The following is a 24785-nucleotide window of genomic DNA, read 5'->3' as shown; positions in this document are numbered from 1 at the left end:
GCAATCCTATTATAGCTGAAAAACTTCACACAATCTTTTCATTGGTTTCATTTCTCTGCACACAAATGTGTTCTGTCAGTCCAGATGATTTATTTTTTGTAGTGGATGGCCTACAGCAGGACGTTATTAATTATGCTATTCTCAGAAAAAAGACTATGTCAAAGCCAGGAGTCAGATCAGGATCTTTCATCCTCAGTGCAGTACCTAACCACGTAGTTGTTTGCTCCGTTGGTACCTCTGGAGCCATGTTTGTGAATGGCAGTGGAGATTAATGGAAGATCTCTGGTAGAGCGTATGATGAGGCTGGCTCCCTCTGTAGAGTTGATATTTTCAAGTTAATCCATAGTCATGCCTTTCTTGCAGGCTAGATATTCTAGGCTTATCTAGATCAGATGAACGGTGGCACCCGAGAGCTGTGAAAATGAAGTCCCTGGCCACATCCCAGTTGGATGTCAGGATAAGGCCAGCACCATCCTTCAGTTGGTGCTGTAGTTTCCATAGGAAGCAGGTCTGGGCGGCTGTAGAGCAGTCAGACAAGTCTGCTTGCCTGGCGAGCTGCAGAATGAGCGCAGGAAGCTGGCAGCACCTTCCAGACCCCATGCAAAGAGGCAAGGCCGGATTGCTACAGCTACTCAGAGCAAGTACTGGGTCCTCACTGGAGTTATGTCTCCTGGGAAATTCACTTGAAAAATGTAGTGGGTTCATCTTAATTCTATAGAAAATAGTTATACAGTTGATGCTGCTTTTTCTGTGGAAAGAAATACTCTTTTATTGCATGTTTTTCTCTTAGTACATAGACTCGATAGATCTTGAACGTTCTACTGAAGTTGAGAACCCAGTGAAATATCACCAGGCCTGGCAAAAGCTGTGCAAAGCAGAGTAAGTGGTGTCAGGTATTCTGCATACCAAATACCCACAGGGATTTACTTTACAGATGTAAAATGCTTTTCTCAGTGTGTCCAAACTTGTGCTACTTATGGAAGGAGATAGACTTGTACAATGATAAGCATCAGACATAGCAAATTAGTGTCAGACCGTATCCTGAAACTCCATTTTAATCTCTTTAGACAAGCTGCTGTGTTTTAGATAGCTAAGCAAAATGCTTTCTTTAGAGTGCAGGTCAGTTGTCAATAATTTTTCTTTGTCAACTTGAATTGCAGTAAAAAGCAGTTAGATAAACGTTGTGTTTAGACTTGTAAATGCTTGTGACACTTGCAAACTTATTTACCATTTTCAGAATTTCAGTTTATATATGTAAAGAAATGTTATTATCAGATAGCAAAATTCATTTATTTAGATTTATTTATTAGCTGTCAGGTTTTGCTATTAAGGTCCTAAAGTGATGAATACATAGCTAGTTTATTTAAGCAATGTGAATTTTGCTGTGAAGAATGAGGTTGGTGATATGAGAACTGGGATGTGAAGATGAGACAGAAATTTTAAATTTAGATCTAAATTCTGTATCCAATATAGTAATACAAAATGGAGATGTACATGTTGAATTGAGGAACTGGAATGTATTTTTTGCACTGTGCCTGCTTTGTTAAAACCTGCAAATCTTTTTTCTTGCATTGCTTTATTTTGCTGGCTTGATTTTACCTGCCAGTCACTTTATATGTGACTCTCATTACAGTGGCATTCTGGTCCCAGGAGGATTTGGAATTAGGGGAACAGAAGGCAAACTCCAAGCTATCTCCTGGGCAAGGACAAAGAAAAAACCTTTTCTGGGTAAGATAATGAAGGTTGGAAATTATTGTGTTTTGGAGATGTGTAGGAAGCTAATTGATCTGATTTTTTAAAAGACTGTGCAGCTGTAAAAAGCGAAAAAGCAAATCTGCTAGAACTGGGCTTATTAAATAATGGAGTCGGCGAGTAAAATGAATGATACTAAGAAGGGATCCTGTCTTGCAGATGTAGGTTTCCTGTTGTGAATGTCTGCCTTGTAAGCAATGCCTGTGTGGTCCTGTACTGTGGTGCTGGAGAAGGAAGGAAGAGAAAGACTCTGTCTTCCCCAAAGGCTTTGTTAATATTTTATCTGGAAAATCATTCCTTCTCAATATATTAAAATTAGCATCATTGCAGTTATTAATCAGTGTACACAAAATATAGGTCTCTGTGGACATGTTTTTCATATTAAATAACTTATGTTGATTTAGCGATATATCTTACTATAGTGATGTCCAAAGTACCCATCTGGTCTATGAACTGTGCTGTTTGTGTGAATTGCTCTAAAGCTTGATTACTACTTTAGGTTTTTTACAGTTCTCTGGGTAATAGTGACTACTTTAGCTAGTTGCCAAAGCAAAATTTGAATTTGGATATACTGAGGCTTTTGGCTTTTAGTTAGCTTTACAATAATTATTGCTAAAATAGATGAGAAGAAAGGAAACACTAATATTTCTTAAAAGGACTTAAAGCACATAATTATGCCATGTATATTCACAGTATGCGAGATTCAATTTTTTCCAAGTTCGGATTTTATTTTGATCAGACATTTTTGTTGTTTTAACTTTTTGGAAAGGTTGTGTATAGACAGTGGGTTGTAAGATTTCTAAACAAGAAGTCAACTTTAAGGCATAACGGTGAGTACTTTGTCAGTCCAGCTGTTTATCTTGTTAAATTCTGAGGGATTTGTTTCTTCTTACAGGAGTTTGCTTAGGAATGCAATTAGCAGTAGTGGAGTTTGCAAGGAACTGTTTAAACTGGAAAGGTAAGTGCCGTATGTCAGCATGGATATGATTTGCTTAGAAGAGATTCGATTCTGTATGTGCAATGTATATCTATTAATCAATTTAGTATATAGGTCTTAGGAACATTAGATTGCTCAAATTGGCCCTGTTGAAAGAACTAAGCAGCTCCAGTTACTTTCTGTATAAAGGAATAGCAACTTCTGTTATGCAGGTTGCCTGAAATCCGCTGTTTAGTCTCATTCATATAGCTGAAATGTGCTAATCTCTGTAAGCATTTCCTTGGAGCATGTGGGAGGTGTGGAGTAAAGTGAGATGGGGTTGCAGATCATATGTTCCCTGTGGTTTCTTCAAGATAGCTGCATCATGTTTAGTACTTCAACTTCTGAAGGTGTAGCTGGAAGTAGACACAAAGCCTCAGATGCCACAGAGCTGTTCTGGTGAGTCTGTAGTGCCTGTAGGACAATGGAAATGCATTGTGTTTTGTTTTGAATTTTTGTTTCAGATGCAAATTCTACAGAATTTGACCCTGACACAAAAAACCCTGTTGTAAGTACCAGTTTTCCTCCTGCATGTTTTGTGACCATACTCTTGTATTAAAAGGAAGTTACTTCTGTGTAAATTAAAGACTGTCTAGATATTTTATGTGCTAGGACGTGAAGAGGTGTCCACTGTCCTTATTCACTAGTGTTTCTGAGGTGCTTTCTTTTTGCATAGTCCCTTGCCTTCACTTGCTCAGATCTGGAGTTTGCCCTAGTTTTATTCTTGTAATTTTTGCAGTAACTTGCTTGTAAATCAATCCTGGGAGTGGAGAATAATGATTAGTTTGAGAATGAAATATAAAGGGAAATTGGAAAGTGTAAGACAGAGATGTGGAAAAATATTGAGAAATTCTTCTATTTCTTTTATATATATAGGTAGTATTTTTCTTGTCCACATTTTTATGCATCTCATATAGTCCTTTTGAGAAAAATTTCAATGCTGTAAATTGGGTAGGGCTGTCTGTGTGGCTTGCCAGTGGTGGAATTTGACTGGAGCTTTTCCAGATGTTTCCTAGTTTAGGAGAGCATGATACAGCATTCTTGTAATGGTAAAACTTGCAAATGATCTGTAGGAAAAAGAAGAGAAAACTTCATGTGAGAAATGAGGTAGTATTTTACTGTAAGATGTAAAGCTCTGTTTCAGCAATTAATTAATGGATTGCTCATCAGAAACTACTGTTTCTGTATCAGTTTTCTTCAAGTGAATTTTTGGGAGGTGAAAGTAAAAGTATGTTTCAGTTTCACATTCTTACTTTGCAAAGTGCAAGTGGAAGAGTTTTAAAGCATTTGACCTCTTTGCCAATGTTGTTTAGATGTATTTTTATGCAAAGTAGGAGAGAGAATCTGGTCTGAACTTGAAGGTAAATTAGAGACCTTCAGAGTTTTAGTCCGTTTGAGACGGACATGCCGCTAAAGCTTAGTGGGATTGGGAAATGTTCTCAGAGGGACAAAAATAAACTTACATTTGATGACAAATGCTGTGGTTTTAGTATTGGCAGAGGTCTTTTTCTTTGCCCTTCTTGAGTATATTAGAAAACACACTTTTTCTTTGAAAGGATCAACTTGTTAATACCAATATATTGTAAAATATGGTAAATTATGAAGATTTACTGCAATTTTTTGGGTAGCAGGAAGCTTAGTACAAAAGGCTGATTCTAAGACATCTTTGGCTATAGTGTTTTTTTGTGCCACGGGACATTACTTAGGTGCAGAGGATATTATTCCACTGTTGCTGTGTAGGAGAGAACAGCACTTCTGTCAATACCATATGTTTATTCCTTTGGCATATTTCACCCACTAAATAAAAAGTGATACCTACATTTATTAAAGATATTTAACCTTATTTTTCTTGTAATTCAAGTTCTGTGCTTCAATAGGCAATGATTGAAACATTCTGTTAAAGTGATTTTTTTTCTCTTTTAAATCCTTTGAACAACTGGTAGAGCTTGCTAGCTGTGAGTCTGAATCAGCATCAATTTCTTTGAAAGATGTTTGGATCTGATTTGGGTCACCAAGTCAGCAATTTGAGCTCACGGTTAGCCTCACATTATTTACCATGACCTTTTATAATTGCAGAGAGCTTCTGCCGTTAAATTCTAATAAAAAGCAGTTGTCCTTGAATTAGCACTTCCTTACTTCTTATTGTGAGAGCAGGTGGCTGAAATTAGGCTTATTGGTCCCCTTGTTAATAAGTGAAGAGAAAAATACCTGCGGACAGCAGTTCATTCAGTTTTGAACTCCCTTCACTGGCTGGTGGTAATGGGCTTCTCTGTGATGTAAATTAGGCTTCTAATTTTCAGGCCCCTAGAAGTGGGATACATCTCATTTAACTTCCCATGACTCCATTTCAGCTAGTTGCCCTTTCATGACATGCTCAGCTAATGTATTTTAGAGGCCTTCTTCAGAAACGGATGAATCGCTCTGTGGAAGTGCCAGTTCCTCTCCATTTGCTCTAAGGGTTGCTTGTAGTAGTTAGCTGGGATGCAGAGCTTTGCATTACCCCTGAAGATGGAAACATGGAAGTATCTTTGCTGCAGTCATAGACTCGTGGAACCATTATGGTTGGAAAAGACCTTCCAGATTGAGTCCCGTAGGCCCATCCTCACCGTGCCTGCTAAATGTCCCTAAGTGCTTCATCTACACATTTCTTGAACACTGCCAGGGACGATGACTCTGCTGCTTCCCTGAGCAGCCTGTTCCAGTGCTTCACCACTCTCTCTGTGTAGAATTTTTTCCTACTATCCAACCTGAACTTGCCCTGATGCAACTTCAGGCCATTTCTTCTTGTCCTAGCAGTAGATATTCTGGAGAAGAGATCGACCCTTGCCTCACTGCAACCTCCTTTCAAGTAGAGAGTCATGTCCCACTTACAGTCTCTTCTGTTATTATGGTAGTGTATATACAATAACTTGAATCTCGGAGCAAATTATAGCCTGTGATGCCACTGTGTGACTCTTCTGTGTGCTAACTTAGGACCTCCTCCTTTGGAAACTGGAGAGGAAAAGTGGCAGGTGAATCAGCAATTGTATTTCCTGTTATTTTTAAGAAAAAGGAAAAAAAAATCAAATATGCAGTTTAGCAAAGAGATTCAGGGGCAATCATAGACTATGCAACTTCTCTTCTGCTTTCTTCATTTGTTCAGCATTCAAATACCTAGAGCTGTGCACACCAAAATAAATAAATTTTCTTTCAGAGTACTTGAAAAAAATGCTGTACTTTGCTGCATTATTTGCTTTTGATTTTTGAAGTGTTGGATGTTGTTTTCGCCCTTTTGCTGTGCGTCTGTAGAAATCTGAAACTTCATTCTTTTATTAAAAACAAAACTGAGGTCATCATGTCATCAGAACTGCATGAGGAAAATACTGCAAGAACTGTGAGTGATGAGAAATGACATTATTGGTAACTCTTCTCAACTAAAAGGGCACACGTTATTGCACTGCAGAATGACATTGCCTGTCTTAGTAAGAAGTTGCTGTGAGATGAGGTAGCTGTTGTGACTTGTTCTGCACAGTAACGAGTGCAGAGTTACACGTGCACAGGTAGTGAGGTGCCTCTAACAAGCTGTGTTAGTTCAGCTGTTCGCCTGTTTCTCGCTCTGATGGCTACTATTGCAACAGCGTTACTCAGTCTGGGTTCTGCAAAATCATCCATGAGTCACTTTATGCAGGAGAGCATCTCTGCAACCTGGTTTGCTTCTTTGCAGGAAGACTCATAGAAATTATATTGGTGTATGAATGACTATGAGTATTTGAGAGTTGAGATTTAATGTGCTGATAAAAGGAAGATGAAACTTTGGGACTTATTGATGTAAAACATAGCCAAAATTTTGTTTCAAACAAAATACTAGAGAAAACAGTATTTTATGAAATACGAATACCTATATAATGAAAAGTTAGAGGAAATGCAGTATAGGATTTGTAAAAGATGTGGCTTATAAGCTGCATCTGAAACACTTGAAATCTGATATTTTTGTGATAAATTGGAGTTATTCATTTAGACTTAAAGTAAAAACATATACTCTGAATAAAAAGCAAGGAGCTTCAATGTGACAATGTTTTTCAGAAGTCATCAGAGCGTACATTTTATAATGACAGAAAATCAGTTTAAGGTTTTTGAGTCCTCTTTAAAAAAATATAGGTTTGATTTCAGTAGACAAAATGGTATATGGGGGCACAGGTATATGAGCATTGATTATAGTCCCCCAAATTCCTAATTGGTTTAGTTGATTAATCGAAGGTCATATAACATTACGTATTCCTAATGTTCCTGCTCTGCTTTCTAGCCTTTTGGATAACAGTAATAGGCAGATTATTATTGTGCTTTGCTGTGAAAGAAAAAAGGAATGCATCAACTTGAGAGTAATGTTTAGTGTGAATTTAATGTTGCAAATGATGGTTTTAGGTTTTCTTTTCTAAGTGAGTACTGTGTAGACTGCCAGTGAGCTTAGATCACTGCATGGCAGAGCAAAGTGTTTTGTCTTGTTCCGTGTCTCTCCTCTTTTCTGTTCCTTTCCTCTACTATTGAACTTTGATTTTTTTAAAAAAATCTTTTCTGATGACCCTTTTCATTATGCTCTTTGTCAATTTTACTGTAGCTGATCCTGTTCTTGCAAAAATTAATCTTTCTGAAGATAATTCTAACATTCATTTTTATAAAGAAAATGCTAATTGTAATTGTGACCATGGTTCTTCACAGCCCATTGCATCTTGTGTAGGAAGATGGAATTTCAAATACTGCACCGTACGTTTTCTCTTAAGTCCCTTTTCACTGAACTCTAGAAGTGGAACAGAAATAGATTTTGCCAGTAGGTGACACTCCAGTAACATGCTTGTTTCCTCCTGCCCTCCCTTTCTATTTAGAATGTCAGTGTATCCTCATTGAACTCAGAGATTTCTACTGCTGTTTAATAGATGAAAAGGAATCTATGTGCCCCTTATGCAAAAACACCTCTCGTAGTTTTGTAGTACTAGTTATATGTGTTGAGTAGCTAAAGGAGCTGGGGAAGAAAACACTTGTGTGGTACACATAGATTTGAAGTCAAAGTGTGTTGTTAATTTAGGACAAGTAAAAATATCTTCACAACCTACAAAAAAAGATTTTTTTTCCTTAAAGAAGCAAACTGAAGGAAGAGTGGAAGGATTTGTGTAGAAGTGCCTCCAGCAGTCTGTTTTAACACTCATAATATCATGTTTGAGTCTGATAACCTTTGAGGTTTCTGTCCATGTATCACTGATGTGAAATAGGAAATACTTTAATCCTCATTTCATAGAGGGGATAGGAACACTAATAGGGAGTCTCTAAGGTACTTGATGCCTTTTGCAATTAATTTGAATCTTTAAGCCCTCTGAGAATCACATCCTAACTGATTTATGAGGGTAATGAATGATGTGTTTAAATTCAGTCCACAGTTTTGAGCTCCACATGCACAGTATTATTTTTGTCAATGTCTACTTTCTTCTATTTTCCCTCTTTTTTTTTTTTTTTTTTTTTTTACTAACTTGCTAGTCACATAATATGGTAATTAAATAAAATCCCATGAACCATATTGAAAATGCATGTGTCTCTTCAAATTATGAAATGAAAAGACTAAATGTGAAATGCAGTGAATGTTTTAATTTGAAGCAGCTTAGTTTTTATACATACCTATATATTAACAATTACAAGAGTTGTAAAAAAAACTTTTGCTTTTAAGGGAAAGGTGTGGTTAGGTGAATATAGCTTGAATCCAACGAAGAATATCACAGTCATCATACTTAATAAAGTATGTTTCAATAATAATAATACTAAAAATGTTTTAAAAATTTGAACTAATTACCATATGGAAATGTCTCCTGATGTGAATGATGAAAGGGAACTGCACAGAGTATTAGATATTGTAAACTAGGGGATGGTCGAATCATATGTGTTCTTCCTTTGCATGTTTTTTTATGTGAATTGCTCTAGAGGTCAAGATAATAACTCATTCCAGTAACAATTTTATAGTGTGAAATAAAAACGCATAATTCTTCACTAATTGGGAAGCAGCTTAACTGGAAAGTACTAGATAGCCAACATGCAAGAAAAACAATGCAAAACTAATCCATTACATGTCAAATATATCTTTATTCTTTGTTTTTTATTATCACAACAAGGAAATCTGTGGGTTTAAGTGCACATATGCTGTACATGAACTCCAGGCTTTTCTCCTTCAAAGCAGCGATACTTCTTGTTCTTGCAGATGCATTACTGACTTGTACCAGTTATCTTTTTTATAAGGATCACAAACTCATCAAAGCTGACAGTTCCATCATTATTTTTGTCCATCGTTTTAATTAAGTTATCAAGTGAGAATGTATCCTGTTGTTTTTATAGGAAAAGAAAAAAAAAAAAAGGAGAGAAGTACTAAATATATAAGTTGCCGCCACTGTTTTTCTAAAAGGAATATTGCCAAGAAATGATACATTCAGTAAAATGCAGTATTATGAGAAAACATTACTGGTAGTGTTGTGTTTACCAGTTTTACTGGCTAAACTGGAAGTACAGTGCCTGCCATCACTTCCCAAAGCTATTAATGAAGGTATAGTAGCCATTTGAGAAGCAGGAGCTGTTGTCTGCCTCTCACTTGACATCTCAATGTATGAATACAACCTGAGCACTCCAAAAACCTACGTTATATTATCTAGAAATTCACATCCACCAGAGGAAAAAGCCAGAGCACCTGTCATAGACAAACCACAAGTGTTACTCAGGCAGGTTACTTCACTCTCAAATAGCTAAATTTGATTTAAGTTGCATTACAGAAATAAGGAAATGGAGCAGGTGGAATAGCTGCAGCATGCACATAATCGCCTTTAAAAATTAATATGCCATGCCACCCACTGCTTTATTAGATACTAAGGCAGGGCCCAAATAGGCTATTTAAAAATATGTTACTACTTTCCAAAGGTTTTAGAACAGGACTTGAGAATCTCTTTTCCTCTGTTTTCTGTCTCTTTGTTAGGAATATTGTGCTTGCTCTTCAAAATTCTTTGCTGATGTATTAAAATCTACTACATATTATTATCTCCCCTTATTCATTGTGGCCAGGAAGAGCACATGTAATATTCTGGTGCAGTGAGTATTCTGATTATGTCCCTGAGCAAACCTGTGCACAAAATAATATAAAGGCAAGTTTTACTATAATTGAAATTTTTAAACTGCTCTATTTCTATTGATGCTTTTATGTCTGTGTATGTTTTGCAATGTCCCGCCCTACTTTATGTTGATCTATTGTGGTGCAATATATATTTCTGCAAACTGAGCAGAAGGTAGACGATGTCTAACATCCAGATGAAAAAGAGGAGTATTTCTGTCTTTCTGAACGTTGGCTTTTCACCAAACCGGAATTAATTTTTGTCCTAGGCTGAACTGTCTACAACCTATATGCAAAGCAGGATCTTTGTGAATTTTCTATCATATTTCCTATTAATTGGTATTTAACATCTTTCTCAAAGATATGCTCTTGCAAAGGAGAAAAAAAATAGTTTGTTTTATTATTATTATTGTTTTTAATTTATCACTTTATCTTAGTGAAATGGCTAAACTGAGTTACTGTTTCTTTCAGAACATTAGTAGATATTGCTTTCATTAGCTGTGCCAAATATGGTATTTAAGGACTTGTCTAGCAAAGGATTTTTTTTCTAGCGCTTTTAAATGTGTATTTCTCTCTATAGCTGAAATGCTTGGTTGTTTCTCTTTTCTTTATTGACATCTTTCTCCAATGGCAAACCTTTTATTTTGTGAAGGTGGGAACCTAATCTGGATACATGCAGTACTTTTAAACATGCCCTACAAGACACGTTATTTAGATTGGAGCATAAAAATCTTTTATCTGACTCTGATATGATATTATAGGTGAAAATTAGCTGACATTAAAAAGTGTCTGTGCTTTTTTATTTTTTGGTATTTCATAGAGCTTTGCTACAAAATCCCTGCTGGGATATCTGCTTGGAGCTACTGTTCATTAATACGAGCAAAGTTTCAGAAACCTGCCCTTACTTAAGGATTATTAACGGAGCTGGCGAAATCAGGTGGGGCAACCTGATCTTCATTGCAACAGCATTGCCTTTATTTCCTTTATCCTAACGATTTCTTAAGAAGTACAGCGAATATGTAAAGAATTAGACTTACCTTCAAGTACTGTGCAAATTGATTCTGAAGCAAATTTTTCAGTCCACCAATGGACAGTGCATTGGTGCTACCCTCCATCAAAGCATATTGGGTGAAAAACTTCAATAAGTTCTCATTGAGTAAATGTTCCATGTTCCTCTGGTGCTGTCTTGAAGAATAACTGAAAACAAAGCAGACAGCAACAATTCTATATATCGAAACATTTTGGAAGTAACTCTGATGCTCAGTTCATTGCATTGCCAATAATGTGAAATGAGAAATATTTAACACGGAGGACAAAGTTATTTTCTGCAAAACTAGCTCATCTGCCACAGGAAAATAAATAAATAAACAAACAAACAAATAAATAGGCTTACCTCACTCACAAGTCCAGAGCCTTCAAATGTATCCAAGTGAGAGTTGCAAGGTTAGAGCTACCTTTATAGTTGCTTGTCTACTACAGCTCCACCCTGATGATGAAACTAGCCTTTAGTCAGTGTGCTAGTTTTATTGTTCTTTTTTTAACAGCAAAGGAAGACGGTACTTTAGCAGTAGGTCGAAGTAATTTTTTAACAGTGAAATGGGTCACTGCCAGCATCCATCAGTGCACTTGAGATAGGATTCCCTGGTCTTTTTATGCCACCTTGAAGAATTATTCTCTCCAATTTGTGTATTTTACACTTCAAAATATGCCGTACCCAAAGGAGCTTGAAAAAAGCTTCTACAGAGATATGCATAGTATTTGGTATTATAATAGACATTTAGAAAACTGTAAATATAGATTTGGTTAAAAAAAAAAAAGATTTATGTCTTAAATATGAATATCTTAAATATGAGGGTGCCACTAGCCTTCTGCATGAGCTATTAATCACTAATTCCAAAGTTTGTTCCTCTCCAACTTTAGTGTTGTTTTTAAACCCAGGAGAGTGATGAAGGGTCCTGAGATAAAACTGTGCTTGCTATTAAAAATCAGAACAGCTCATGATGTGAATCGAAGAAAACTGAGCTATTGCAAACAGGAAAGATGAATCCAAGGTATCAAAAAAAATGTTCCTTTTTGGGAGTTTCTCATAACTGATTATGTGGGTCCATAACCTCATAGCTGTGGGTTCTGAAATCATGATGTTCTGTGGGGCATTTTTAGCAATATTCTAAGTGGCTGATGCTTCATAAGCCAGCAAGGGGTGAAGAACTGTGGCTATTTTTGCATGGTGTGATAGGCTGCTGGTTCTGGCTGTGGCTTCTGCCTAATGTTGTTCACAATTGTTTCTCGCTGCTTGGCTCCAGACCCACCACGTAGACTTTTCACCCTGTGCTTCTCATATTGAGAAAATGTTATAGCCCTGCAGAGCCAAGAGCTTTGTGGATATGTAGGGTATGGATGGGTTGAGAGGTTTGTGGAGCTAGTAGGGGTTTTCCTAAGAAGACCAGGCAAACTTTGCTACATGAGCTGTGAATACACCTTGCATTAACAGTTTTTTTGCATGTCACTTCCTAAAGGATCAGGATGAATTGAATTGTGCAGGCCCTCCAGAAATCATCTAATTCATTCTTCCCCTTCCACCAAAGTGGGATTGCTGATATCCGTGTTGAGTGTTTGTTAAACCTGTCCCCAAATGCCTCAAGTAATGGAGACTCCACCTCCCTTAACGGGTTTCTTGCCCTTACTGCTAGAAAATCCTGATAATGGCTGAACTTTTTGCTGATCTTAAGCCCTTTGCTTCTGTCTTCAGACACAAGGAGATCAGGTTATTCTCTTCCTTCCTTGACCTATCCAGGCCTTTGACATCCTGGATAAATCCCCCAACCTTTCCTTTTCTGGTTTGGAAATCCTAGCTAGTTCAGCCTTCCTTTGGGAGTTCTATGTGCTTTTAGGCCTCTTCATCTCTGCACTTTCTCCAGTTGGTAGACATCCTCCTTGAGATGCTGGATCCAAAGTTATACAGCTTGGTCACTACTCCAAAGGAGTTATCACAGTGCTCTAGGTGCCTGAAGCACCTGGTCGATGGAGGGAACCTGTATGTCATTTTGCAGAGAGGTGGTGGGATGTGCTGGTGTCTAGTCTTTCATAGTGGTCACTTCATGCTGGGTATGTCGTAGAGAGAACTAATACACTGATTTCAAAACCAGCATAAAACCCTACCATGAGCTTGAGGGTCCAAGATATGGGGTCAGGAATCCCCAAATCTGTGCATAATCTAGCTAAGAGACAAAGCTGGAAACAGATCTTCTCCAGTGTTTGCATTGGACTGCATAGAGATCCAGGAACTGTGGCCATCATCACTAGCAGAACGTCTTTATTGGTACTTTAGGTGGTGGTACAGTGCAAGCCAGGTTTGGGCAGTCTTGTTTATAACTCAGTGTTTGGGTTAGGACCTGATCCACACGCCAAATGGGCTGTGAACTCTGTGCTCATCCTGAGGGTAAGATAATCAGAAACCCTTTGGATTTGGCTTTCCAAGCTCCCCCATCCCCATAAAATGTTTCTTTCTGCTTCTCTCTCATTTTCCACTTTTAGTAAATGATGAAATTTTTAGTAGTAGTGAATGGACAGATCATTTGCTAAGGGCCCCACTCCCCACTTGCTAATTTTGTTTGCCTAATCTTCTCCCTGTGGTAGTCTTAAAACACCCACTGCTTTGTCCTTCTTGGAAGAAGTGTCAGGAGGCTGGTGTGCTTCATACATATTGTTGTCATAGATATTGTCGACATATTTGCAGAATGCTTTTTCCCTAAGTTTACAAATTACTTGTCTTTACTTGTACCAAAGACACCTCCCTTCTCTTGAAGATGTGCTGGCTTAGTAGTAGGGGAAATGAATTGGATTTTGAAGAATCTCAATTTAGCAATTCAGCCTTGGTAGCTGGTTCAACTATGCACAATAGCATAATTGCTTTTACTGAAACATCTTGCCATGAAAATGACAGACGGATGTCTAGAAGTTTAGGTGACCTGATTAAGAGTCACACAAGAGATTCATCCTCAGATGAATCCATTTCCCTCATTCACAATGCACCTGTAAGAGGTTAACTGAGTGAGACAGTGACTGAGTTGTACTTTGCTGTCCCAGCTTCTTGTCCTGATCTCTCTGAATTAGACCACAGTGCCTTGTCCAGTGACTTGTGCAGTGTCTCTGAGATCTGCATCACAATCTGCAATGTGACTCCATTTGACAGGCCCCGCTTCATTGTCTTGGCTGCAGTAGCACTCTGAGAGAGGGAACTGCTCTGCTGAGTTAGGCACAGAATTTAGCCAGCACCACCCAGTGAAGGCAGAAAGATATCCAAGGGTAAGAAACTAATGTCACTGTCCAAAAGATTGAACAAAAGTAGCAGAAGTGAATATGTCTCTGTTGCCACCCTTAGCTGATGTGTGACTATCAGGCAGCAGCGTTTTTCTGTGAACAACAGCACTTGGTATCAGACTTCAAATGATACCTGTGGGAGCTGCTTCCCAGTAGGGAAGCTGCAGTCCAGCTTTGGTTGCAGAGCTTTGGTTGCTCTTTCTTGGATATATGAATATGTGTTGCTCCTGCAGCTGATGATGTGGTTCACCTGGATTGGCCTTGGACTAGAGTAATTGTTTTGGCAAGCACCATGTTCTTTTGGAATTGACATTTTTGCTTTAGCTTAGATGAAAGTCAAGCAGGAACTAAGCTGCTGATGTGTTGTCAGTCTGTTAAGGGATGCACATCACATGTATGTCCCTGTGATAACCATTTGTCATCTTCCTTTCTCTGCGATCACGCCAATAGCTTAAAAAAATCACTCAAGATAGTCTGTTCCTCTCAGCATCCCTCTAGCAAACTTGTTTGCTGGCACATTTGAAGAAAGCAATTGCAAACATAGTAGAGAGTAAGGGATGACTGAGTCACCCTTACTGAGGCACCACAACTGATAGTGGCAGTGGTGAAACTATGGCATCATGGTCAGAAGGTCTTGATTCATGTTTAATAATGGATTAAGTGGGATAGTAACTCGGGCACCATCTCTTCCCCCACTGCCATCACTGATGGCTGAACAGGATGTTAATCTGAGCTAAATGTGCTGGACTGTAAACAGGGTTAGTTCAGCAGTAACGATCCCTGCCAGTCAGTGACCCAGCTAGGGGGGCAGCACACGGAGGCAGGATGGAGCCAACACCTGGGGCAGTGGCTATCTCCATCATCCTGTTTAATCCTCTACCAATGTGTCAACGCCCTAACCCTCAAGTGTTTTTCCAGCTTCTTGGGTGTGTTTTGCAGTATCTCCACTGTTGCCATATGAGACAACTAGTTTAAGGCTAGTTTAGGAACCTCTGTGAGGCTTATAATTACAGTCTGACTGCAGTATAGAAACATCTGCTGTCAAGGTGAAGATTTTTAGAATTTAGAGCATGTATTTGTGAATGTTGTGTATGTGGACAGAAAGATCAGGGGCTGTTTTATGCTTGGGGGTTCACTTATTTGTAATTGTATGCTGCTTGAGCAGTCTTACTCAGCTGATGTCTAGCTCCCAGGCAAAACCCTTTGTTAATTTTGTTATATTCCAGAATGAAAGTGGAGAAAATGGCAAGAAAATTTAAATGAGTTAGGCTGTACTAGGGACTACGTATAGATATGGTTTCTTTTCTGATGCAGAACTCTTGCACAGCTGTCATATAAATGTGACTTTTTAGTGAGTAAAGCGACAGCAGTATTTGTATGGACCCAACACTAGTAAAAAGAAGTCAGTTTTCCATGTCTGTGTTTAAAAACAAAACCTGTGGTGCAGCAAAATTTAAATGTGATATATACAGTCAAAATTCAGCAAGAATACACCTTTTGAATCATTATACTAACAATAATTAACAAACAAACCATGGAGATGCAGATATCTATTGCTCCCATGATGTGGGTTTCTCTTGGCTGTAAGGGAAATGATCTTGGCTCGGTGACTTCTGCAGAGCATCAGTCATCTTGACTGCAGTCATCCTCAGACATTTTGCCCCTTTTGCAAGGAGGAAAAGACAGAATAAATACGGGATACTGATAATCAGTCTAATATGTGGAACTTTTTTCAAGGTGTGTGCTGGTAGATGTGGGAGCTGAGCAGTACAAATGGGGGAGCTGTGATAAAGCTTTCTAACACTGTCAGTACTGTGGGTTCTCACTGTGAGAAGAGGAGACAAAAAAATAAATTGTGAGGTAAGCAACATCCAGTTAAAAAACAATTTTTCTAAAAATATCCAATAATGATGGGTGAGAGGTTCACAGAGAACTGATCTACGGCCGTTGTAGAAAACCTGGCATTGCTCCAACATAAGGAACTGTTATATAAAGTTAGGTAAGTTGTAGCGTCCTTTATGTGTCGCAGGTGATGCATTGCTTATGGCAAAATTGCCATTATTTGTAAAGCCTCTCGTGGTGACTGTGTAAGGTGACTGTCTCACCTCTCAAATTAAACTTGAAGTTTATGGGTTAGCCTCATGGTGAGGCAGTTCTTTCCAGGCCCGCCCTCATTATGCAGTGACAGATACCTAATAACACGCTGAGGGTGTCTCCCTAAGCAGGACTGGGTGCGGCAGCTCCAGGGATGGATGATTTAATAGAATGCACTGCTTGGGCTCAGCTTCACCCTGATGATGTGTTAATTCTGCATGCTGTATGCATCTGCTGTTGCTGTCATATGTCCACATCTGGTAGACAATGTATTGCATTGCTGAAGCTTCATGGGATGTAGATATTCTGTGCTCTATGAGATGCAGTTTTGAGATGGGAGAAACACATCTGTGAGATGTGTTTCAAGAAGAGGATCTGTACTTTTACTTTCTGAATCACTTGCTCATGAAGGGGAGGGTCATTCCTGACACAGCTGAAAGTTACAGTTAGAGTAGTTACTAAAACTGGAGCTTTTAAGAGTGCACAAAAGTGCATAAATATGCGGTCCAGCAAGACACATGTGAATTTATTGAATGTGGCAGTTTCCTGAATTTCAGGTGGGGGGAGTGAATCAACTGTAAGTAAGATAATACTGCACAAGGGGCACTAGGAAGCTTGTTAATTCGCTGCTGAGGTGAGTCATTCTCTGACCTTAGATATGACAGGACTCTCTAGATATCAAAATTATATCTCACTTCTTCCTCCCAAAAATGAAGTTGATAGGAAAGGGAGGATCAGATTCTAGTCTGTTTTCAAAGCACTGTTGTTCTTCTACAATGCCAAGTCTAGTTCAAAGGAGACTGAGAGGTGAATCAAATTAAGAACATGGTCAACGGTAACGGATATAAATTAAAACACAGGAAGTGCCATCTGCATATGAGGAAGAACTTCTTTCCTGTGAGGGTGACAGAGCCCTGGACCAGGCTGCCCAGAGAGGTTGTGGAGTCTCCTCTGGAGATCTTTCAAACCCACCTGGGTGCCACCCTGTGCCATGTGCTCTGGGTGTCCCTGCTGGAGCAGGGGGGTTGGACTAGATGATCTCTAGAGGTCCCTTCCAACCTCAACCATTGTGTGATATAAAGTAGGAATTAAAAGGAATCAAAATACCTAGCCATGAAAAGAGTAAGAAATTCCTTTGTCCAGCTTCCTCCTTGTGCTAAAGATGTGTACATCTCCTGGTACACCATATTCTGCTTTCGTGCAAATACAGAGCTACTCTCTGCCAATGCCAATCCAGCACTAGTTATCCAGCACAATCCTATTACTGACTCAGAAATTTCACATCTGGTTGTCTCAGCCCTGGAAGGGGCCTGGTTCAATATGCACTCCTACAGGGTATCTAATGTGGTGTGATAGAATGGGGCCTGACATAACGTGCACTAGTGATACTTTCTTTTAAAACATATTTAGAGATTGAGTTGACATTTTGTAGAGTGATCTGATACTCTTGGCTCTCCTTTTGTGTGTGTGGGGTGGATGGGGTTCTGCTTTCAAAGCTATTTTGCCTATTGTTTTAAAATAGCAGGAACTGAGAGAGTCATCATTTCTGCAAGGATTATGAATTTTTGATCACGTGTGCCAGCCTGAACTGTTGAACAAGAATGCTAGCTGTCTTTGGACACTAGTTTGGGGGAATGGGCACTCAGCACAGTTTGAAGAAAATGCTCAAATCCGTAGAAAACAGAACAGTTCTGATGAGACTTCAGAGTCTACAACAAGCCTTAGGGCCTCTGTTACCCTGCTGCAGCTGTTTGGGCCTTGCTGCTGAAGTAGGAGGGAATCCAGGAGACAGTGCCAATGTGCAGGTAAAGGTGCTTGTGCTAGGAAATGGCTTCAGCTGATCTCCAGAAACAACTGAGATGGGGAATACAACAGAAATCACAAGAGGTGCCCTCTGGGAGAAAGGAGTAGTGGTCATTTTGTAAGGCTAAATCTCTCTGAAGGCTCAATTTGTGTGCCTTCATGACTCCTGTGAGAACAAGGAGATCTTGGTCAAGCCTCTCTGACCAGTCAGACTCAGCGGTGCAAAAGGCAGGGAAGGAAAGAAAAAGGGGAAGAAAAGGGCCAAGAGGATTAGAGCTCTCCCTTTAGCTGAGAGAAAGAGGTGCTTGCTAGCACTGCTAATTCTCAGTCTGTAAGTCATGTCAATTCAGATTATTAGCAGTATTTCTGGATATGCCTGGGTATCTTCTCTGATCACATGTAACAGATACTGAAAATGACATGAAGTAATTACCTTTTGCAGACAAGTCCCATGTACATTGTATGATTTGTAGATTTAACAGATATTCACTGATTTGAATAACCTTTTCAGTCATCTCTGATAGGAGAGCTTGGGCCAATAAAAGCCAAAATCTCTTTATTTTGTTTGTTGATTTTTTGTTTGTTATTTCGCAGAGTCAGATGTTGCCCTGGGGCACAAGGAGGACCAAAGATTAATTTCAATTAAGGAGAACTAATTAGGCTTGGGATAAGAGTGGCAATTGCCTGACTATGAATATTGAGTGGTCAGTTGTCTAAATGTTTGGTTTGTGACGGTGGTCCATTGAACGAAATAAATCTATAGCTACTTAACATTTTTGTTGGGGGAAAAAAGAACATGAAAGAAAGGATATTGCTTCGGTATCTAACTTAATTTTAGCATTTCTAATTAGGAAATATAGTTATTATCAAAGCCAAATTATAATTACCTAAATAAGTAACAGCAGTAGTAGTGTGAAAGTTCTCAGTTCATGTTGAATACATCAAATGACCAGCTTTTATAAATTATAAAATGGAACTTAGAGGTGGTTTTACATTTTGTTATGAACTGAAGTTAGCAAATCATTCATATCAGTCATAACTCAGGTGTGCTGATGGTGAAAACAGATGTATTAAGTCGAATCCCAGTTCAACCTCAGGGCCAAATTAATTTTTCGGGTTAGACTTGCACTCAAATGCAGAAAGATTTTTGTTCTCTTTCTTTCCAATTATATACACAAGTAGTTCACAGCTTTTCTGTGAAAAGTTAAAAAAATAAGAATTTTCCTATGACTCAGAGGACACGAAAGAAATATTTTATGAGAAAGTTTCAAGTGTTGTTAGATTATAAGGTCCCATGTATCTTATGAAGCTCAGCCTTAAGGCTAGCAGCAACTTGGAACAAAATTGTGTAAACCAGAGGTACTTGTGTGCCGCATGTCCTATATATGTTTGAATGCTCAAAACATCAGAAAAAGGTAAACCATTAGTTTCCCTCTGAGACATTATTTAAGTTGATTTCCAACCATTGCTGCAGACTTATCTTTTATTTTCCTTCATTTCTTCCAAAGATTGAAAAGCCATAATATCTATCTTTGAAGAATATGGAATTATACCTCGTAATTAATGAAAATGGATATAAAAGAATACACATGGTGATTATTCTGCTGTGGCTAAAAATAATGCACATTTAAGTAGATACAGCTTACAAAAAATGGCTAAAAATAATTTTTTTTAAAAAAACATAAGTACAATACAGATATAGGGTTGTTATTTGGCCTGGCTAATTAGAGAAAGTCTGTGCAAGAATCAGAGCTATAACTTGCCACAAAATTGTTAACATTGATCTCCATTAAGCCCAGTAGTTGCCCAAGAGCTTGGCAAAAATGCCAAAACTTCAACATTGCTCAATCTGTACAATGAAAAATAAGTTTTGACAACTCACAGCAGACATGCTGTCTCTGCAAACAAAGCAGATGAGCAACCATTGCTTTCTTGCACAGCGTGGCTTTCTGCAAAGCATTTTTGTCACATGATAGAAAAATATTGTAAACTTTCTCAGAATAATCTGTTTAAAGTAGAGATAATTAGATTTCTTGCAAAGTGTATGTTCTCATACTTGCTGTTTCTTTCAGAGTTAATGTGGAATTTTATATGACTGTATACAGAAACAATATGAATTCTGTAACGTTAAATAAATTACTGCTTTTGAAGCTCAGTATCATTGGCATCATTATGTGGCTAATATATTCCAGCTAGCATCTTTTTACCCAACATGTCCACAGCTTTTTCCCTGTGTATCCATAGATTAATTTAAGTGACAGGACACATTTAATCATCTTTCTCTTCTTGGGGGCATTAGAGAGCTAATACTTAAGCAAAGAACTAAAACAGATTCTAAAAGTTTTTTCATCAATGAATTTATTTATTTTTCATTCCTCCATGTCCTCCTTTCAAACACAGTAGAACCTGAAGTTCCAGTGACAAGTGGCACCAAGAGGACTTTTATTTGAGTTTGAGAATTAAAAGAAAGGAAAGAACCCAGCTTGCTTCCTAGAACCCAGATTGAACAGGTGAAATAATGCTTGTGAACTGAGCACACCCATGGTGATGTGATAGGTGAGCAGTGAGTTTCATGTTCTCCACTGCACTCTACAAGCCTCCTTTTACTTAACAACAGCAAATTTGGGTCAGATCACAGATCCATCTTGACCAAAAACCCATTTGCCCCAACATCTGTCCCAGCCGTGTCATAAGTAGTTATCTGTGGGACAATATAGTAGGGCATGTGTGCAGTGATGCTTCCCCAGTGTGTTTCCCCCTTTCCTCCAACTTTGCCTCAGGAAAGATCTGAGCTCTGAGCAGAGAGGAAGAACTAAACTGCACGGTACAAATTGAAGCCACCATGGGTATGGAAAAATGTTACATTGATTTTTCTGTTGTGATCCTTTTTCCTTTTGTAATTATTGCTAATGTCGAGTTGCTTTGACCTTTACCAAGCACTGAACTGCCATTTTCATAGAACTACCTATTGTAGACTCAAGGTCCTGGTCTTGAATGGGAATGGTCAGCTGAAAGCCTGTAATGAAAATAGAATTGTGACATTAAGATTGTCTAATCCCCTGTGTGCTGCTTTGTGTATGACTCTGCTGAATTACATCTGATGCTTTAATCTTCAGTCACGGAGTTTCAGAAGATCCTTTTGTGATTCTTTGTAGTAAGCTCTCATCTTTATTACTCTTGGTAACTTATGAGTCATCAGCAGACTGTCACCTACAGTTCATTCCTTTTCTTTTTTTATCAAGTGTGTTGAATGTACTGATCTTAGAGCCCTGAAAAACTCTATTGTTGTGTTCCTCCACTGTGAAACTTGCATTCTCTCCCAACCTTGACTCTTAATCCCACAGCCTCTTAGCTCTTCTAAGAGCCTTTGGTTATAGGTGATACTGACTGTTAGCACTCTGGGGCCTGTATTAACCAAATCTTGTGTATCTGCATACCTCTCTGGAGAACCTCACTAGCTAGGTGAGCTGCAACCTCCCTTTACAAAGTCTATGTCAGCAGTGTCCCTAACTCTCGTAGCTGCCCAGGTGCCCACTACTTCTACGGTTTTCTAGTTTCTGCTCATTTGCCCTGGTATGCACAACAGATGTGTCAGTCTATAGATTTCTGCATTTTCTCTAAAGCATTTGCCATTTCAAAATCTTTAGGTTACACTTTACTTTGTTTTTAATAGCCTGCTAATTTCTTAGATTTACAACGGCAGACTTTCTCCTCCTGGTCTATGTGAAAAATAATTCACTCTTAGCTGCTTATGTTTTGCAAGTTTCTCCTCAATGTTTTTTTTGAGGGGAGGGGCATGGTGTTTTGGTTTTTATATATTTAATTTAACAAGTGATTGTGGTATGTCTATATCTGGAAATAGATGAAGTCTGTGTGAAGTACATTTTCTTGCTTTTACTAGCCTCCTACTTTTTTCCTTTCTTTTTATGAATAGAATTGCAGTTCAGATTTTCAGACAGCCTTTGATCTTTTCAGTACTTAAATAAGCAATTATATGTAGCTAATTGTAAATCAAATAGGAGAACCTGTAGAGCAATTTTCCGAATGAATTGGACCCAGGTTGGGTATCTGTCAGTGTCTGATAAAAGAAGCAGAAAACAATTATTTTTATGGAGGCCTTTATGCCCGAGTCTGTCTTAGAAATGCTCTAGTATGTTTGAATTGTGTGTCACTATGAGCTATGCAGCTCCAGGGGTGGTGTATATGGTGCTGACAAGGTATGGAAGCAGACGGGCCATTCACCAAACACATTCTTATGCGAGCTGGTGTAGCTCCACGGGTAGAACAACACTGCTTTCCTTGTGGCCTAAATGGGAATTTCAGGCTGCTGCATTTTTGGACGTAATTATCAGGACAGAATGTTTTGTCCTCTGTGCAGCACGGCACGCAGATGGCTGCCCTAGGGTAACTGTCTGCCCTTCACATGGGGAGAGTGAGGTGGGTGATTGCCACTCACAGAGACTGACTCAGAAACACTGCGGCAGTCTGCAGTTCCTCTCAGCAGTCCTGCTTCCCACTGGTGAGTGAAAAAAAGGCAAAACTGATCAATGAAATAAAGTAGATGTGTGTGTGTGTGGGGGGGGAGATGCCAAAAACTCTTAGCCATGTGATTGTATCACTGAAAATAATAAGAAATCATGAAATTGTATGTGGGAAACAGCATCAAGTCACCTACAAATGCCAGTTCCACAGCAGCGTTGCTCGTATTTGGATAATTCCTATTTGGAGTTAAGCTCCTATTTGGATTCTCAGGATGCAAGGCCCTGGCATTGCTTACCTGTGAATCTCTCGGTTTATGTGGCATTGAGACACCTAGTTAGCCATCTGATTTTCCTAAAATGTAGGAAAAGTTCAGATGTAAGCAAAGTCCTGCTTTCTGTATCTGCAAGGGCAGAGAAATCACTTAATCTGTTTTCATTTCTTCATGCGCAAAACAGAGTTAATGAAACGTACTTGTCTTTGAAAAGTGCCCTGATGCTACCTGCAAAGGAAGGGATCTGGGCAGCGGTTGTGGACTTCGTCTTAGACATCCAGGAAGTGAGAACCGGCACGGAAGATGTGCCTGAGAGCACATGGGAAAGGAAACCCCAAGGAATTCACAGCAGTTGCATGGGAGGGTGGATTTAATGATATATGAATGACCCAGGCATCATGCTCTTAACTGGGTCATTTTAATGGAAAATGAAGAAAAACTGTTAGCCAAAACTTTTTTTTTCTTTCTTAATAAATATAAAAGTTCTCCCATTAATGTACTTGATGAAAGCAAGGTAGAAAAATAGTACTTAGATTTCCCCAAAAGGATTTTTAAAAATTAAATACAGGTTTGTTGTTTTCTTAACTATGTATTTATTTGCATCTCCTTCTTTACTTGTATGTGATAAGAGATTCCATGTCACATGGCCACTGAACAACAGACCTTCATTTGCAGTGGGTCCTCCAGTGAGTTACTGCAGACCAGTGCTTTTAAAGTTAGAATATGCTTTGTGACTATTCCTTGTGCCACCACAGACCTAAGCTATTAGAGGTGCAAGTGAAGGATAACAATGATTTTATATGGGCAGCACTATGTATGTGATAATTTTGTCTTTGCAGGGCTGCACTGGCTCTATCCTACTTTACGCGAGAGTAAAGTGCTGTGTTACCTGCGCGTTATATAGGATATTGTCTCATTAGGTGACACAGCCTGGAGCTCTTTGCTGGGTGGCAACACGATCATTCTTTTGCTGGTTGCTTGGTAAACATTTGAGCGGATTGTTGCTTTATCTGTTCAGCTGATCTGTACCCTGCCACCCACTCCTTTCACAGAGGGTGTTCAAAGAATGCTGGGTGTGCTCCCCTCGTGTCAGGCTAATTAAATGCCTACTTGGTGTGTGGTAGTATCAAGGTGATTTCATTTTACAGCTGATACTTTATTTGAAAAAATATTGGTAAAATATATTTTATTTCCTGTAGGCTTTCACCATCTCTGAATGAGAAATGATAGGAAGATGCACTTCTTCTCTGGCCCTTTGGCTAATGATTCTTCACACACATGCACATATCCTCTGTGCCTCTCTCTTTCTTCCTGTCTTGCTCTTCTTACCTTCTCATACACATCTTCTTCAAGCTGAGATGGTTTTATATTTTTAAGATATGTATTTTATTAATTTTTACAAATGAATAAGTAGATTTGTAGATTTTTATGATGCGATAGTACACTGGGACTGCCCAGGTATTTCTGTATGGTCATGTTAACCCTGTGCTGGAGTTTGCATTTGAATCCAGTCATTTGCTGACTTGTCTGGGGAGGAAGAAGAAATGATCAAACATTTGAGCTCTGTTGGTGCAGGCAGCAGGTTGCAGGATGCAACTGGTCAAGCCCTTGGACTCTATAAGCTCACGTTTGAACTTGATGACAAGTATGTGGCACAGTTAAGGAAAGCAAATTCAAAGCAATTCGTCTCGCTTGACGTTGATGGGTTGTAAAGTTAATACACTAAGGGGAGGATCACAAGGAGTTCAGAGATGCACCAAGATCTGGACATTGATATCTATCAGGTTTTTGGAGGATGCAGAACAGATGAAGTGCGATAAGGAAACTGATCTGAAGGAAGACCTCATGGTTTCTGCTTGAAATGAAAAGGATTTGGGTTGCAAGTGATGAATTTTCTCCCAGAAATAAGATTCTGGCAGTTCAAGGCAAGAAGATATTTGGCCAGCCAAAGCATCTCTGCACAGAAGCAGGGAACT

At 38.8% G+C, this 24785-nt stretch overlaps 1 protein-coding gene across 1 annotated transcript in view; it reads left to right on the top strand.

The window, feature by feature from the left end:
- CTPS2 (CTP synthase 2) overlaps positions 1 to 24785 on the top strand; it is a 64461-nt gene that overhangs the window by 16457 nt on the left and 23219 nt on the right. Inside the window, exons 11-14 of the mRNA XM_088532738.1 lie at positions 791 to 879; positions 1634 to 1728; positions 2648 to 2710; positions 3193 to 3236. Of these exons, the coding sequence (XP_088388864.1) occupies positions 791 to 879; positions 1634 to 1728; positions 2648 to 2710; positions 3193 to 3236 (291 nt within the window). The remainder of the gene's footprint in view (positions 1 to 790; positions 880 to 1633; positions 1729 to 2647; positions 2711 to 3192; positions 3237 to 24785) is intronic.

The sequence above is a fragment of the Tinamus guttatus genome, unplaced genomic scaffold, assembly GCF_059628265.1.
Source record: "Tinamus guttatus ecotype Peru unplaced genomic scaffold, ASM5962826v1 Tinamus_guttatus_pri_ptg000470l, whole genome shotgun sequence".
Classification (NCBI taxonomy): domain Eukaryota; kingdom Metazoa; phylum Chordata; class Aves; order Tinamiformes; family Tinamidae; genus Tinamus; species Tinamus guttatus.
The sequence above is the reverse complement of the archived record's forward strand: the minus strand, read 5'-3'. Positions and strand labels throughout refer to the sequence as shown.